This window comes from Electrophorus electricus, chromosome 20 (genome assembly GCF_013358815.1).
Source record: "Electrophorus electricus isolate fEleEle1 chromosome 20, fEleEle1.pri, whole genome shotgun sequence".
Lineage (NCBI taxonomy): Eukaryota > Metazoa > Chordata > Actinopteri > Gymnotiformes > Gymnotidae > Electrophorus > Electrophorus electricus.
The window spans coordinates 243,176-259,841 of NC_049554.1; the positions used below are offsets into that span (position 1 = coordinate 243,176).

General features: G+C 43.2%; 1 protein-coding gene across 2 annotated transcripts; it reads right to left on the reverse strand.

Annotated features, from left to right (window-relative positions):
- Window positions 1–66: 66 nt before the first annotated feature.
- On the reverse strand, window positions 67–16,449 carry stk38b (serine/threonine kinase 38b). 2 transcript variants are annotated; one of them, XM_027025436.2, is made up of 14 exons: window positions 16,162–16,449; window positions 14,534–14,670; window positions 13,195–13,246; window positions 12,888–13,010; window positions 12,474–12,557; window positions 12,203–12,326; window positions 11,915–12,069; window positions 9,462–9,564; window positions 8,794–8,855; window positions 8,466–8,583; window positions 7,773–7,896; window positions 7,211–7,306; window positions 6,906–7,000; window positions 67–1,531 (listed from the first exon to the last, which is right to left on the reverse strand). In XM_027025436.2, the coding sequence occupies exons 2-14, from the start codon at window positions 14,662–14,664 to the stop codon at window positions 1,392–1,394; spliced, it is 1,407 nt and encodes a 468-aa protein (XP_026881237.2). In that variant the 5' UTR covers window positions 14,665–14,670; window positions 16,162–16,449; the 3' UTR covers window positions 67–1,391. The 2 variants fall into 2 exon arrangements, with proteins under 2 accessions (XP_026881237.2, XP_026881238.2); XM_027025437.2 differs by lacking the exon at window positions 14,534–14,670.
- Between the last annotated feature and the right edge of the window lie 217 nt (window positions 16,450–16,666).

Below are 16,666 nucleotides of genomic sequence, written 5' to 3' on the forward strand. Positions count from 1 at the left end.
GGAGGAAATAGAGCTGTGTCTGAAAGCTTTATTTCAGTCTGAAAGCATTCATTTGATTTTCTAAAGCGTAGCCAATGAAAGCTCAGTGCAATGTCCGAGTCATACTTAGCCCTGGCCTAAAGCAGGGACAGTAGCAGGAACCCTGGAATCCCAGCACTGCAATGTACACAAAGTATAAGAGTGACGATAAGAGACATACAGGGGAGGGAAAAAAGATATTGATTTTCAAGGAAATATATTTATGAACTAGCTACTGCAAAAACAAACCATCATATCATTTAAAGAGTGAGATCTGCCATCTCACGTCTTCACTTTTGCATTTGTATGCATTTATGACACCTACCATGTATAGAAAACCATGTAAGACGCACAATGTCATGTAATGGATCTGAATCATGAATATATGCTTGTAAAAGCATTGTACCACATCCTACTCATATGTATATGTATATGTACCTTCTAAACATTGCAAGTCCTAACAATATAAAACCATAAACTAATAAATTAAGCTTATGAGAACCATCAGAATAAGAGGACATTGGAATTCCATTCCAGTTCTATTCTGTCGTCAAAATAAAGCATAACAAAAAGAAAAAACAACAACAAACAAAAAACAGGCAGAGAAATATATTCCACAGAGGAAAGAACAATCTAAATCCAACCTAAAACTGGTTAAAGCAGGGAATTCCACTGGGCATCTCTGGGGCTGCCACATTCTCACCAGACTTATCTGAGCTACACCTGACAAAACCTAAAATGCTTAGACAACAAGATAAATCATACAAAAATAACTAAAAAAGTAAACAAGTAGCAAAAATACAAATTATAAATATATTTATATATTATCTTTTCCACAAAGCATATAAAAGAAAGCTTATCCAAAGATGTGAAAAAATAAAAACAGATCCTAGGCAATACAGCCAATAAGAATCTTTGGGTAAAATCCAGCAAATTCCACATTTCTTATTCATCAGCAAGTAACAAGATAAAATTGTGTTTGTGCGCCATTATGCATGATTATCTACTTTATTCAATGATGAGAATTGTTGTTCATACAGAAAACAGCATGCAGGAAAAAAATAAAACAAACATTAATGTATTGCCCGCAGTGACTACACAACAGGCAAATTGTGAAATGTGAGGCATCAAAGGTTGACGTATACAGGGCAGATTGCTGTAGGTGTGGAGTGTATACAAAGCAGAATGTAAGGTACATGGGACACATTGTTCTGGAGTGAGTGTTCTTCATCAGCACTCAAGCTGGCATGACTGTATCCATATTCGCAAAGCCTCTTAGATTAGACAGATGAAGAGAACTGTCAGTGTGACCCTAGACTTTACAAATGGACTGGAGGAAGGTGTAGGACCAGGCCAGGGGAGGAGTGCTGTACTCATCTTTTCCCTCCTTTCATGTAAGAAGGGATTGCACCCCGTGCTGTTAACCCCTCGAAGCGTTTGTAGGTGTAGTTGATGAAGACCCAGTCTTTATTCTTAAAGTCTGCATCCCCATGACTACTGGCCACAGCAGTCACTGCCAGAGAAACATAAACAGGGCATCATGGTGAGGAAACTACAGCCTGCTGCATACAGCATTAGGACTTACAGACAGTCAAATGTCTAGGACATTATCACAGTCATCTGGAAAATTATTACAGTGCAGTGTAGAATGATCACAGTGCTGTGTGAACTGATTTGTAGTGCTGTGTAAAATGATCACAGCATGAACTCAGGAATAATCACAGTATTGCATGTTGATGGTTGGAATGATTGCAGCACTGTATGGAATGATCGCAGTGCAGCTGTCAAGGTTGGCTGGGCATCTGGAAGGACGGACACGCCCACTCTTGCCAGGGATCGCACTACATACCTGCCTCGTTCCCAGTATCCTGCCTACTAATCAAATTCACCTGTCCCTTGTTCTCTCCCTCTATTTAAAGTCAAAGGTCCCGAGAGAAAGTGCTGCACATTAGTGGAACACCGGACTACTCCCTTCCACCCTGTACATCGCGACACAGAGTATCGTTTATTTGTTGTGATTTTGTCGCATATGGACAATGGAGAATTAAGAGCACTTTGGCTCAACCTTGCCTCTCGCTTCCTCTGTGCCGGAGGACTGTGAAGGCTTTGTGGTGCAATGTGAACTTTTTGGGTATCAACCCTGTTTGCCAGACCATGCCAAGGTGTCCTTTGTGATCTCTAGGCTTACCAGGAAGGCACGCACCTGGGGAGCTGCACTCATGGCCAATTCTTCCCCGCTGATGAATGACTACTGCAGCTTCATTCAAGAACTGAAAGCTGTATTTTTCCATCCACGTCAGGGGAGACACTGTGGACAAGCCCTGCTATGACTAAGGCAGGGATTCAGAACCTCAGCGGATTACGCTATGGAGTTCCGGACACTTGCTACGGGGTCACACTGGAACGAACCTGCCTTGATAGACATTTTCCTAAGCGGACTGAGGGCTGATCTGCAGGAGGAATTAGCATGCAAACAGGAGGCTACCACACTAAATGAGGTCATTCACCTCGCCTTTACGTATGACCACCTCCTGCAGGAGCAATGACGCCACCTCCACCGAGGGTTGCCACAGCGAGAGGGAACTCCAGTGACTGGGTGGACTGAAGCTCCAGAGGAACTGATGCAACTGGGCGTGGCGGGGTAAGGCGCAAGCCTGAGAACCAGCGAAGACGCAACAATCCGGTGAGTTGCTCCCCGACCCTTTCCACGTTTAAATTACCGGTGAGTGTATTCCACCAGGGTCGTTGGCTTACTGCATCTGCACTAGTCGACTCTGGCGCAGCAGGCAATGTTATGGATTGGGGTTTCGCAAAGAGGTTGGGAATAAAAGCCCTCCCCTGTCTTCCCCTTGAAGTGCATGTCACTCCTCGTGTTCTCCTCGAGACTAACTGGGAGCATGTCGAGCATATTGCTTTCTACCTCCTTTCCTCTCTCTCTCTCACCCCCTCATGATAGGTCTGCCATGGTTGCATGCTCACATTCCTCATCTGCTGTGGACAAAAAAAAACACGTCCTTAAGTGGGCACCCTCCTGCGATCAAAGGTGTTTGACCACCCGGGTTATCCCACTTCAGGTGACATCCATAGAGTCCTGAAGCGGATAAACACTTCACCATTCCTGAGAAGTATCAAGACCTGATTCAAGCATTCAGCCCTACCAAAGCCATGCAACTTCCCCCTCATCGTGATTGGGACTGTGCCATCACCCTTAAGGAAGGATCAGTTCCTCCCAGGTGCAGAATATATCCTCTCTCCCAGGAGGAAGAGAGGACTATGGAGCAGTATATAACAGAGGCCCTAAAGCAAGGATACTTCTGTCCCTCGAAATTGCCTGCCTCTGCTAGCGTATAAAAAAAAAACATTAAAAAAAAGGATGGCAGCTTAAGAGCATGTGTGGACTACAGAAGGGTTTAACTAGTTGCTTGTGCAGTACCACTATCCCCTGCCCTTGGTACCAGCGGCACTTGAGCAGTTAAGGAGAACCAGGTATTTCACCAAATTAGACTTGTGCAGTGCATACAACCTCATAAGGATTAGAGAAGGTGACAAATGGAAGACTGCCTTCAGCACATCAACAGGGCATTACGAATACTTAGTACTGCCATATGGTCTGGCCACGGCTCCCTCTATCTTCCAAGCTTACATCAACGAGGTCTTAAGGGAGTTTTTGGGTAGATCTGTTGTCGCTTATATTGATGACATCCTGATCTATTCCTCCTCCTGGAACCAACATGTGCGAGACATAAGGGCTGTTCTCCGTACCTTATTGAGAAACTCCCTCTACTGCAAGGCGGAGAAGTGTGAATTCCACCGCAGGGAGGTGGACTTCTTAGGTTACATCATCCAGGAGGGCAGCGTGCAAATGCAACCTGGCAAGGTGGAAGCTGTGATGGCCTGGCCAAAACTGCAAACTGGCAAAGAGTTACAACAGTTCTTAGGTTTTGCTAATTTCTATAGAAGATTTATTAAATCCTTCAGCATGTTGGCCAAACCCCTTACTGACCTACTCTGGGGACAAGCCCAAGGATGAAATGGAACCCCGAAGCAGAGAGCTCATTCAAGGGGCTCAAGACCTCCTTCTCTGCTGCTCCATTGTTACAGCAACTGGACCCAAAGAAACCCTTTGCATCAGATGTGGGAGCAGGCACAGTGCTTTCGCAATATATGGGAAAGGTAGAAAAACTAAGGCCCATTGCCTACTTATCACGAAAACTGAGCCCGGCAGAGAGGAATTACGGAGTCAGAGACAGAGCTCCTAACGATGAAACTCGCATTCGAAGAATGGAGGCATTGGTTAGAGGGAGCATGACACCCCTTCACGGTGGTCACAGACCACCAAAAACCTGGAGTACTTCTAGATGACCAAACAACTGAACGCCAGGCAAGCAAGGTGGGTGCTATTTTTCTCAAGGTTCGTTTTCCAAGTCACGTACAGACTGGGGGAGAAAAATGTAAGGGCTGCCGCGCTCTTCCGACAACATCACACAGACGCTCAGTCGACCAGTTTGGAACCGGTTCTTTCTCCCTTGTTTCCTGGGATCTTTGAGCTGGGATTTCGACTGGCAAATAGTTACAGCCAATCCCCATCCACACTGTCCACCCAACTGACTCCACATGCCCCCCAGACATCATCATGCACTAATTACATGGACACACACTTCATTAGGGATGGGACATCCAGGGTCTACCTACACAGCCCAGCTGATAAGCGCACGGTACTGGTGGCCAGCCATGAACAAAGAGGTGGTGAGTTACGTGGCTTCGTGCTCGGATTGCGCACGCAGCAAGATGCCCAGCACCTCACCTGCAGGTAAACTGCTTCTGTTGCCTATTCCCCTGCGCCCGTGGTCACACATCGTGGTGGACTTCATAACCAACTTACCTGCCTCCAAGGGTAACGCATCCTTGTGATTGTTGACTGGTTCTCTTAAATGGTCCGGTTTATTCCTTTAACAGGACTGCCTACCGCCTTGAAAACCGTTGATCTCCTCTTCCATTACATTTTCAGGCAGTTCGGACTACCGGAGGACATTGTTTCAGACAGGGGACCACAATTTACGTCGAAAGTATGGAAGGAACTACTCCGGAACTCAACATTAGTCAGCCTGACTTCCGGCTACCAGCCCCAAGCTAATGGTCGGGTAGAAAGGGTAAATCAGGAATTAGGTAAGTTCCTGTGACTTTATAGTCAACACCCCGAAACCTGGAGCACTTACCTTTCCTGGGCTGAATATGCGCAGAATTCGTAGCGTCACACAGGGACTGGTTTAACACTTTTTGAGTGTGTTTTAGGATACCAACCACCACTCTACCCCTGGAACACCTCTGCGTCAGACCAACCAGCGGTAGAGAGTTGGTGTTGACGCAGCAAACAAGTCTGGGAGGAAACGAATCAGCAGAGCTATTGTGGCTTACAAGAGGAAAGCCAACAGGAAACATGGAGAGACCCCCTCATATGATCCTGGACAAAAGGTGTGGGTGGCAATGAAGGTTCTACAGGCAAGCTGGCAGCTAGATACGTTTACATGACGCTTTTATCCAAAGCAACTTACAATTATGACCGAGTACAACTTGAGCAATTGAGGTTAAGGGTCTTGCTCAGGAGCCCAACAGTAGCAACTTGGTAGTGGTGGGGCTTAAACCAGCAACCTTCTGATTACAAGTTAAGAACCTTAACCACTGAGCTACCACTGAAGGTCCTTACACCATCACCGAGCACATCAATAAGGTCACCTATCGGATAGACCAGCCAGGTAAAAGCCAGGCATTAAGGGCCTTTCAAGTATCAGCCCACGTATCACGGCAGACATTGGTTCCTTGGTTACCCCGCCCCCGCCTATAGACATAGAAGGGGAACTGGTTTATAGGGTAAGAAGCCTGCTTGATTCCTGGAGGCAAGGTAACAGGTTGCAGTACCTGGTGGACTGGGAGGGGTACGGCCCGGAGGAGTGCAGCTGGATACCGGCCTCCCAGATATTAGACCCCGAGCTCACTGCCTCCTTCCAAGGGGAACATCCATGGAGGCCTGCTCTGCGTCAGCCGGGCAAGCTGCGCTCTGGGAGGTTGGCGGGGTCTTTGGGGGGGGTCTGTCACGGTTGGCCGGGCATCCAGAAGGAGCGACACGCCCACTCCTGCTAGGGATCTTACTACATACCTGCTTTGTTCCCAGTCTCCTGTCTGCCCAGTCTGCCTACTAATCAAATTCACCTGTCCCTTGTTCTCTCCCTCTATTTAAACTCACAGGTCCCGAGAGAAAGCGCTGCACATTAGTGGAATGCCGGACTACTCACTTCCAGCCTGTACATCACTACAAAGAGTGTTAGGACCGAGTATTGTTTATTATTTGTTGTGGTTTTGTCGTATATGGACAATGGAGAATAAGGAGCACTTTGGCTCAACCTTGCCTCTCACTTCCTCTGTGCCGCCACCGTCGCAGCAGCCTGAGGAATACTGTGTACTGAGGAATACTGTGTACTGAGGAATACTGTGTACTGAGGAATACCATGTGTCACATTTGCCCCTCCCTGGCATCGCGGTTCCTACAGCGCGCTACCTGTTTTGTTTATTTCCTTGTTTTGTTTCCTCGTGCTTCCTTGTTTTGGTTTCTTTCAGTTCCACCCCCTTGTTAGTATCTCAGCCTGTTATTGTAATCCTGTGTCTTGTTAGTCCTCATTTGTCCTAGTGCCCTACGTGTTCGAACAGTCTTCGCAGTCCCGTCTCATTTCTGAGCAGTCTGCCTGTATATTGGATTTGTTTGCTTCGTTGAATACTCTTTGGACGTTACCTTTTGCTTGGGCCTTGACTCTTACTTTGGTTTGTCCCTGTTCTCTATTAAACTACATCCATTATACTGACTGTACTGAGGAATACAGTGTACTGACTCTCACCAGCAGGTTGCAGGATGTCTGATTCAGGAAACTCATCAAAATTGGATGTGTCATCGATGCTTTTAATCTCAATGGGGATGGCTGCTGGCCTCTCCCTACACACAAAAATGCATTAAAGAGCAGGTCTGCATAAAAAGCACAATAGAAAATTAGAACATGGTTCTAGATAATAAATCTGTTAGAACAGTAAAATGTTTGAAAATACTCTAGAAAAAAAAACATGACAGCTATTACAAGGAAAATAATACTAGTGAAACATTAGAGTTCTGATGCCCAAAAACAAGACATAGACTACACGTTCAAACCTTATATGGTCATAATCTACACCCTCGAAGAATGGGTTCCTTTTAATTTCCTCTACACCTGCAGCTCCAATGCGATGGTCTGCTTCACAGCAAAACCTGCATGCACACGTGTGCACAAACACACACACACACACACACACACACACACACACACACACACAGTTAGCCTGTCTGGTTTTTCGAAGTCTGCCTAACCCAAGTGCCTCAATTTACATATTACATTTACAGGACTTGGTAAATGCTCTTGATCAGAGTGACTTTCATATTTATCAGTATATGTGCTCCCTGGGAATCAAACCAATTGACAATGGTGTAATCTAATTTATCAGGTGAGCCACAGGACCACAGTTAGCTATAAAGCTCATTCAGAACACACTGTATTGCTTGAGCAGTATAGCTGGAGTGAAATGTTTGAGGGGTTTTTTTTTGGGGGGGGGGGGTTGGTTTAGCTGGGGAGAAGGTGTTTGGTATAGTTGAGGAGGAGGTTTTTGCTGCAGATAGATGGGTGGTGTCTGCTGTAGATAGGGCACAGATGTTTGGTATAGCTGAGCTCAGGTCTAACCTGAGGATGAGGTGTTTGGCTCTGTCAGAGATGGGCACCTCAGGGGGGAAGACCAGTGTCTCCTTCCAGTTCATCACCTTTTTATATGTCTCCTGTGGAGTGTCAGAGCAGAACGGGGGATAGCCTGCCGTATAAACACACACAACACAACCCAAACAAAGACAAAACATAAATACCAGGAACAACCATATACACTACACTGACACCATCATAAAGACATATCACAACAAAACTACTCAACACAATATAACTAGAAAAAAACACCATAATACTAAAGCACAAATAATGCCACATGAAAAGAATGCAAAATAAAAATCACTACATAAACATGATCATAAGTTCATACAAAATACAAACATCACAAAAAAAACACAAGTGTCTGTTACACCTGCTGGGTCTGCTGTGACAATCCTGCAGATAAATTGGAGAATCGAGCTTGGTAATAAGCTTGAACCAGAAATCAGATGCACAAGTACGTGTACAAGTTCATGTGCCTAATTGTTACAAATTTACTTTTATTGTGTAGTTCAGGAAAGACTTTTGTCTCGCCCTCTCTCCAGACCCACCAGGTATGCTGTGTGGTGAGAGGCTATGGGTTTTGTGGTGGGGAGGTCTTTGGAATACTTCTGCTGGGATTACCATATGTCTGTGTTTGGAGTCTGTGTATGGAGACTTAGAGAGTGATGCTCCTACCAATCAGCATTTCATACATAATGACTCCCAGACTCCACCAGTCACAGAGCTTGTTGTAGCCAGTCTGCATAAACACTTCTGGGGCAATGTAGTCAGGAGTGCCCACAGTGGAGAAGGCCTGGAAGAAAACAGACCATTGTGTTCTCCTGCTCTTCTGGAACTTTATTAAAGCTTCACCAAGCTGTGTTGTTCTTCAGGTAAGATTGTTGTCTCAACATTGCTCAATCTTTATTGCTGAGACTTTTAATATTATTATTACCATGTGTCCTTTAGGGTTCATAAGGCCTGCATTAACATGTAATTACCAGCTGCATTAACATGTAATTACCAGCTGCCTCCTGTTCCGTTTCCATGTCTCTGCTTTCCTTTTGGAGTTCATGTTCTGGGAGGCTGTGAAGGCCCACACAAACACATACATACACACACAAACACAGGCATACACACAAACACACACATACACACAAACACAGAGTCTTTTTTACTATCCATGTGGTGCACTTCCATTGAAATAATGATTACTGTAGTTAATTAATTCTACATCTACATGTAACCGTAACATAATGTCAGATTTTAACTACTGTCCGTGTGGATCCCCAAAGAGATATCTAAACAAATACACATACATAGCACCTCATAACAATTAAACCACACTCAATCAAAAACAAAACAATAGTATGGTACTGCAGACATTTTAGAAATGTAGTGCTGGGCTGTATCTAGAACTACACTGACTAGTTCCAATGATGAGTGGCAGCCTACAATATCTTCATCTATGGCAATGTTATTACAGGACATGCTCAGAATTCCCCTGACTAGCTTGGGCTTGACTTCCAGAGAGCTCCCAGGTGCTCACTCCAAGAGGTTTGAACAACATTCAAAACTGTTTCTCTGGAAACTTTGTGTACTTCAATTTTGAATATCTCAGCAACATCTGAAATATATAATGTGGAACTGTTTAATGCTGAATGCAAATTTTTGAAAAAAGAAACTACTCACTGAAGTCATTGGACAAGCTGTGGCTCATGTTACGGTAAAACTCAGTGCGATGAGCTTTCTTTAGTCCTGTGCACAGACCAAAGTCTGACAGTTTAACATGTCCCTGTAACACACACACACACACACACCTCTGATGAAATCCAACGATCACTCAAAGACGTTCTGTTCATACACCATAAAGGGGAGAAGTGAGGAAGAGAAAAGCAGAAGAGGAAGCGGGTACGGTGGGTGGAGGACTGAGAGTGAGAGAGAGGAGACGAAGAGAAACAGAGAGACAGATGAGAGAAAGAGAGAGAGAGGAGACGAAGAGAAACAGAGAGACAGATGAGAGAAAGAGAGAGAGGAGACGAAGAGAAACAGAGAGACAGATGAGAGAAAGAGAGAGAGAGGAGACGAAGAGAAACAGAGAGACAGATGAGAGAAAGAGAGAGAGGAGACGAAGAGAAACAGAGAGACAGATGAGAGAAAGAGAGAGAGGAGACGAAGAGAAACAGAGAGACAGATGAGAGAAAGAGAGAGAGGAGACGAAGAGAAACAGAGAGACAGATGAGAGAAAGAGAGAGAGAAAGAGAGAGAGACAGAGAAACAGAGACAGATGAGAAAAAGAGAGAGAGAGAAAGAGAGAGAGAGACAGACAGAGAAACAGAGAGACATATGAGAGAAAGAGAGACATATGAGAGAAAGAGAGAGAGAGACAGACAAAGAGCGATAGAGAGAGACAGACAAACAGAAAGCAACAAATATACTCATTACCTCCCTCAAATAGACAAACAGCAGCTTTGTCAAATATGAAGCAGCACCCAGAAATGATGAAATACACTTAATGCTTGATAACTAGGTCTGCATATCTTATGACAAAAATGTTAATTTGGCACTCACAAATTAAATAATATATATCTTACACTAGCACATATTTTGCATTTTAACTGGTAGAAACTCCCCTCTTATGAAACATTACCATAGATGGATGCAAAATGCCCTACAAGACATTTACTGTGCAACATCAAGAAAATAACTTACAATCCAAACTTACAATCCAGAAAGTCTTCAAACAAACTTTCAAATCAGAAAGTTTCTAATATTCATGCCATAAGCACAGAAACTCTACTGACCAAGCAGTAGGCCTTAAATACTTCATTGCACTGAAACAAAATGTCTTCAAGACAAAAAGCCAAACATATGTCCTCTAAATTACCTGAAAAAACAGTTAAAGAAAAAAAATTATGGGATATGTGAAATGCATTAAATAAAACTACAGAAAAAAATGCATTCACATTCAAAACTGCAGGACCTGGAAAATATACTTTACATACTTATATGAAAGCCCACAATGTAAGGGTGTTAACCAAATGCAAAAATAAGTAACCATGGAACTACAAAGGTTAGAGGAGTCCGTAAAGAACAAACCCACATACTTTAGATGGTGAAAAAAAAAAGTATTCAACCACATTTTTGCCAGTTTTACAACTGCCAGTTAGGAGAAGTAGAAACTGAGAATCACTTTGGCTTTTCATATACAAAATATAAACACAGAAACGTATCTGACAAAGTTAGAAACGAGACCACCTCATCTTTCTCAAGTAATCCATGTATTGCTGGACCAAAATTTAATTGATTTCCCTAACATTAGTAAGTATCAGCCTTTACTGTTGGTTTTATAATATATATTTTGTCTAATTTTTTTTTAGGAATTAATTTCTTTCCTATATTGTCAGATGAATGACTACATTCCACTTACACTTCTAATATTTTATTTATTTGTATATTTTTTACTTTTTTATATTAATTAATGATGACTTGAACCACATACACTTTACAGCTTCGGCAACATAGATTTTAGTTGTCATGCCATAAGCAAACTGGGATTTGATTTTGAGTGAGACAGATAGAGAGGGAGAGATGAGAGTGAGCAACTCACTAAACCCTACCACAATGCATATATTATTTCCTTTAGAAAATTTAGTTTTCTTTTATTAGTTTAGTTTTATTTTATTCAACTTTTTATTTCCATAGTCTTATTACAGTTGTTTTGGTATTATTAGTTCAACCAAAAAATATACATTTTTATATTTTTGTGTTTTGGTAATATTTTATTCAAGGCAATCATTCCAATAAAACTAAATATAATTAGAGAGACAGAGAGAGTGAGAAAGAGAAGGGAGAGTGTATGTGAGAGAGTAAGAGAGATGGGGGTGGGGGGGTGGGGAGAAAACCAGAAAGCACTGGCACATACAATATGGCTCTTGTGCAGCCTTTTCCGTACTGAGTCATAATATAAAGAACACAAACGGTCTTCTGTACAGAACTAAATAAAGCATTCAGGGCATGTGTTGGAGTAAAGGTGTGTCTTTCTGCATGTAAGGGTGTGTGGGGGGTTGGGAGTGGGTTCATGCATGCTTGCGGTGTGTATGTGTTTGTGTGTGTGTGTGTGTGTGTGTGCGCGCGTGTTTAACCTTTGAGTCCAGCAGGAGGTTGTCTGGTTTGATGTCTCGGTGGATGAAGCCAAGCTGGTGGATAGAGTCAATGGCCAGCACTGTCTCTGCCACATAGAACTGCGTCTCCTCCTCTGTCAGCGTGTCCTTCTTCATCAGTAGGGTCATCATGTCACCTGCAGAGGGTGCAACACTCCTTACATCAAGGCTGTGCCAGAAGCAGCGATCCACCTGGCTGTGAACCTGCCGTCCCAGGGAGTCTGTGAGCCTGCCCAGCCATGTCTCTTGCTGTACACACTGCTCACTCACCTCCAGGCAGGAACTCCATGAGCAGGTAGAGGTTCTGCTTGTCCTGGAAGCTGTAGAACATCTTTACAACCCACAGACTGTCTGCCTGTACCAGGATATCTCTCTCAGCACGAATATGACCAACCTGAGCAGGAGTGGGGCAAACAGAGCAATTCAGACTCCTGTTACTCCTGGGCACATTACAGCAACAAACAAGGCTAACATCTGACATACAGATGAATAAATTAAATCACTTACCCACAGTAAATCTGTGTGTGTGTTTTCTGCTCACCTGTTCTTTTTCCAGCATGTCTGCCTTGCGAAGGATTTTCATGGCATAAACATGACCTGTGTCCTTCTTTTGCACCAGACGTACCTGAAGACCACACACAGTCACACACACACACACACACACACACACACACACACACACACACACACACACACACACACACACACACACACACACCTGTCAAACACAGCTGAGCTGAACACTATTTAATACTGGTTGATAGTTTAGTACTCACTAATAGTTTAGATCTGAGATCTAATTCACTGTTATTTAAGTTTTGGTCTTTAGTTTAGTGCTTGCTGTTAGTTTAATATTAGTTTTAAGTTTAGTATTTGTTGCAAGTATTTGCTGATCGTTAGTTCAGTAATGCTGTTATTTAGTTGTTAGTTTATTGGGTTTAGGTCTCCATCGTACCTCTCCAAAGGCTCCTCGGCCAATCACCTTTAGAGACTCAAAGTCGTCCAGGCCTAGTCTGGTCCTCTTTAATCGGAGAAACTCTGTCTCCTTACGCGCATGCTCCGAGCGCCTTAACCGCTTCTGCAGTGGACCATATACCCTTCAGCATGTCTGTCTCTGTGTGTGTGTGTGTGTGTGTGTGTGTGTGTGTGTGTGTGTGTGTGTGTGTGTGTGTGTGTGTGTGTGTGTGTGTGTGTGTGATTTAAACAGTGAGACACAGACAGATTGGGTGAGATATCTGCAGTACACATCATTAAACATGCACCTCTTCATCAGGCAGTCCTTCTTCATCCATCACTTTCTCTAGTTTCTGCTGTCTGGTGAGACACAGATGAAACAGAGCCCAGTGAGCCTAATGACACTCTCCAATGCACAAGCACACTAAACAGCAGCACTGTGACCTTCTGACCTGCAGGGCACAGCTGGAACCAGCATGCAGGCAAGGCTGGTACCTCCTAACCTCTTTTCTCCTGTAATTTTTTTAAAACTCTTTATCTGCATTTTATACATACACGACATCAAGGTGGATAAACTGCCAGAGCACAGAAGGTACGAGCCTACAAGCTTGTGTTTACTTCCTCCTGTGCTAGGATGACTCCACCCTAGCATGTATTTACTTCACGCATCACTTCCTATCCGACTTGTTTGTACAGTTCAGAGCTGTTGAATTCGAACAGAACTGCTACTGCTGCAATGTTTTTTATTTTTGTCTGAATGTGGTATGCTCTGAGCTGAGCAATACAGAAAGGTGAACCATCAGCAGAGAGGAATATTGGAGAAAAGACTGTGTTTCAGACTGTGTCTCTAGAGTGTCTGCAACTCTCAAACTTGATCTGTGATTGTGGGAGACCTGGTGACTAAGCACTCTCAGCTTTGATCCTGGTTACAGCAAAGCTTTTCATCAAACAAAAAAAACAACAAAAGACCAGGAACATCTAGGTGAGAGTGGAATGTACACTATGCAGACACACAAACACATACCTTCTCACTCACACACACTTCTAACATGGACACATGCACTCACACATGGGCACAAGTACATGCATTCACACACTCCCAAACAAATACACACACTCACACAGGTGTGCATGCATGCACACATGCACACACACACAATTTGACTAAATGAAAAACCCAGGAAAAAGTGCTATGGAGAGCAGAGCAGCAGCAATGAAGCCCAGAGGGAGGATGATAGTGAATTTGCCTGAGGTCACGTTTCTCCTTCTTTGTCTGATTGTTACACACATTGCACATACTCAAGCTTCACAGACAGACACACACACCCCACATGCACACAAACACCTTCACCCAGCTTCACTCACCTTGGACAGCATGTGTAAAGCCAGTTTGTGGGATGTGTTCTGCAGTTCATATGCTATGCATGTTTATTCTAAATGTATTTTTAAAAGTTAATAGGAAGCCAACTCTCTTTATATTAACTAGGACGTCTTGTAAAGCTTTATAAAACATTCAGCCACTATGTCAGTAAGTGAGGGAATGTGGGTATGTGAATGTGTGTGTGGATATATGTTTGTGTGTTGTGTGTGTTTGTGTGTGTGTGTGTTTTGTATTATAGAGAGAGTGCATGAAATATGTGAGTGTACCTCATCTCTCTCTCCTCATGTTGAGTGACAAGGTTGCTGTAGAAGTTTTCTAGAGTCACCTTGGCCATGGTCACTCTTTCCTTAGTGTGGTTACTTAGCAGTGAGCTGGAAGAATGACCTCGCATCGCCATGTTTTCCTACAAGACACACACACACAAACACAGCTTAGCACACACAACAAGCTCTACACACACGCACACACACACACAAACACACAAACTCAGCTTAGCGCGCACACACACACACACACACACACACACACACATCTTAGCACACACAACAAGCTTTACACACGCACACACACACCCACACAAACACAGCTTAGTGCGCACACACACACACACACACACACACACACACAGCTTAGCACACACAACAAGCTCTACACACACACACACACACACACACACACACAAATACAACTTAGCACACACACACACACATTCAACCAAACAAACAAACAAACAGAAACACATGCCAAAAGACTAGATCCATCTTATAACAGCAAGTGTGACACGAGTAGATATAATCTATAACAGCAGTGTGAAGAGAGTAGATCCAGCGTAAAAAAGACCACAGAAGGCATGGAGCTATTAGCATGATACCGAGTATACTGCATTGGTGTGCATAAATTGATTTAATCTCTAAGATGTTCTATTTGAAAAATGCAAGATTTGAACTATGAGAACTAGTTTGAAGACAATAGACACAAAGAAAGGTAGAGCACCCACAGACATACACACACATACACAATATTAAAAACAAACTCTGTGTGTGTGTGTGTGTGTGTGTGTGTGTGTGTGTGTGTGTGCGCGCGCGCGCGCGCATGTATGTGTGTAACTTAAGCAAAACTGTCAAATAAGCATTACTTTGGTGAAAGACTCTCCAGAAATATAGTGTGTGATTTGTGGTTTAACATGTCTAACTTTAGAGGCAGTTAAAGAAAGGACATTACCAGGACGCCATGTTTAAGTGGAGAACAGGCGGCGCAAACTGCCCGTGCAGAACTATATGACTACCCTCCACATCCTCTCACTAGCAGCACCCACCTAAGCCTAAACTTTAATCTTAACTATACAGTATAAAATACTCTAGACAAATTTTTGCTCATTAACATACCGTAAGGAATGAATAAGGAGTAGGATATCTGATGCCAGAACAGCATGCTTCAGGTCTCATTGACTAATTTCTTCTCTGATAAATGTAAAGAAGGGCATTTCTCCTCTGTGATTTTATTCTATGTGTATTAATTTAACGAAAACTTCCCAAATACCTGTCGTACAGTTATCATTTAAAAGTCCGAACTAGTTCAGCCGAACGGGAGGATTTTTCAACAATTTAAGATAACTTGAGCTATTTCTAACATGACCTCGATGTATTTCGAGAAGCTCAGGGGCGATGAAAAGGCGGATAACCCCAAGGACGATAACTCAAGCTGCGCTGACGTGGTCAGCGAAAGTTATTACACTGTATCCGAGTAGGCTGACACATTCCAGACAGTATCCATTAGAAAAAGGAGCAGAAACATACGCTATTTCTCATCAGCGCTGACCCTAAGGTACATTTGGCTGAGCTGAACTTTACAATAAACATTTATTTATACAACGTTAACTGATCGATAAACATACCTCCTGTAGGGTTGTGAACCTTTTTATAGTTGATAGACAGCTTCGAGCGATGCTTTTGTTCTTGGTAAACTGACATCGAGCCAGTGCGAAAAAAAAAAGTTGCTGTGAACTTCCCTAACCAGCTTTGCAAGATTTCTTATAAACTTTTCTGATGTTTGAAATAGAAATATTTCTTGATATTTGTATCTAGTGAAAGTTCTCCGCTAGTTATAGCAACATCATAGACTGCACAAGTCTACCCCCATACAGCTTCCTTTGCCGCAGTAGAAATGACACATTTTACCCGAAGACTGCAAATGCTCCTCCCATGTCGTTCAACAGCCCCATAGTCCCTCTAACACGGCTTCACACAGGCGAAATAACGACACCTAATGGTTTTCGAAATTTGGGCATTTATTACCATACTTTCACAATGTTAAGACATATCTCGAATCTACACACACTCACGAGTCACGTAACTGACAATGTGAATTATATATTAAAATTCCAGTTCTTACTATAAAGT

Excerpts from the sequence above, each read along its gene's own strand:
- stk38b (XM_027025436.2), bottom strand. The coding sequence starts at position 14,664 with ATGGCGATGCGAGGTCATTCTTCCAGCTCACTGCTAAGTAACCACACT. Across the intron at positions 8,856-9,461 it reads CAGCTTGTCCAATGACTTCA|CCTCCCAGAACATGAACTCC; the intron begins GTGAGTAGTTTC and ends GGGCCTTCACAG. Across the intron at positions 1,532-6,905 it reads AGACATCCTGCAACCTGCTG|TGACTGCTGTGGCCAGTAGT; the intron begins GTGAGAGTCAGT and ends TTTCTCTGGCAG.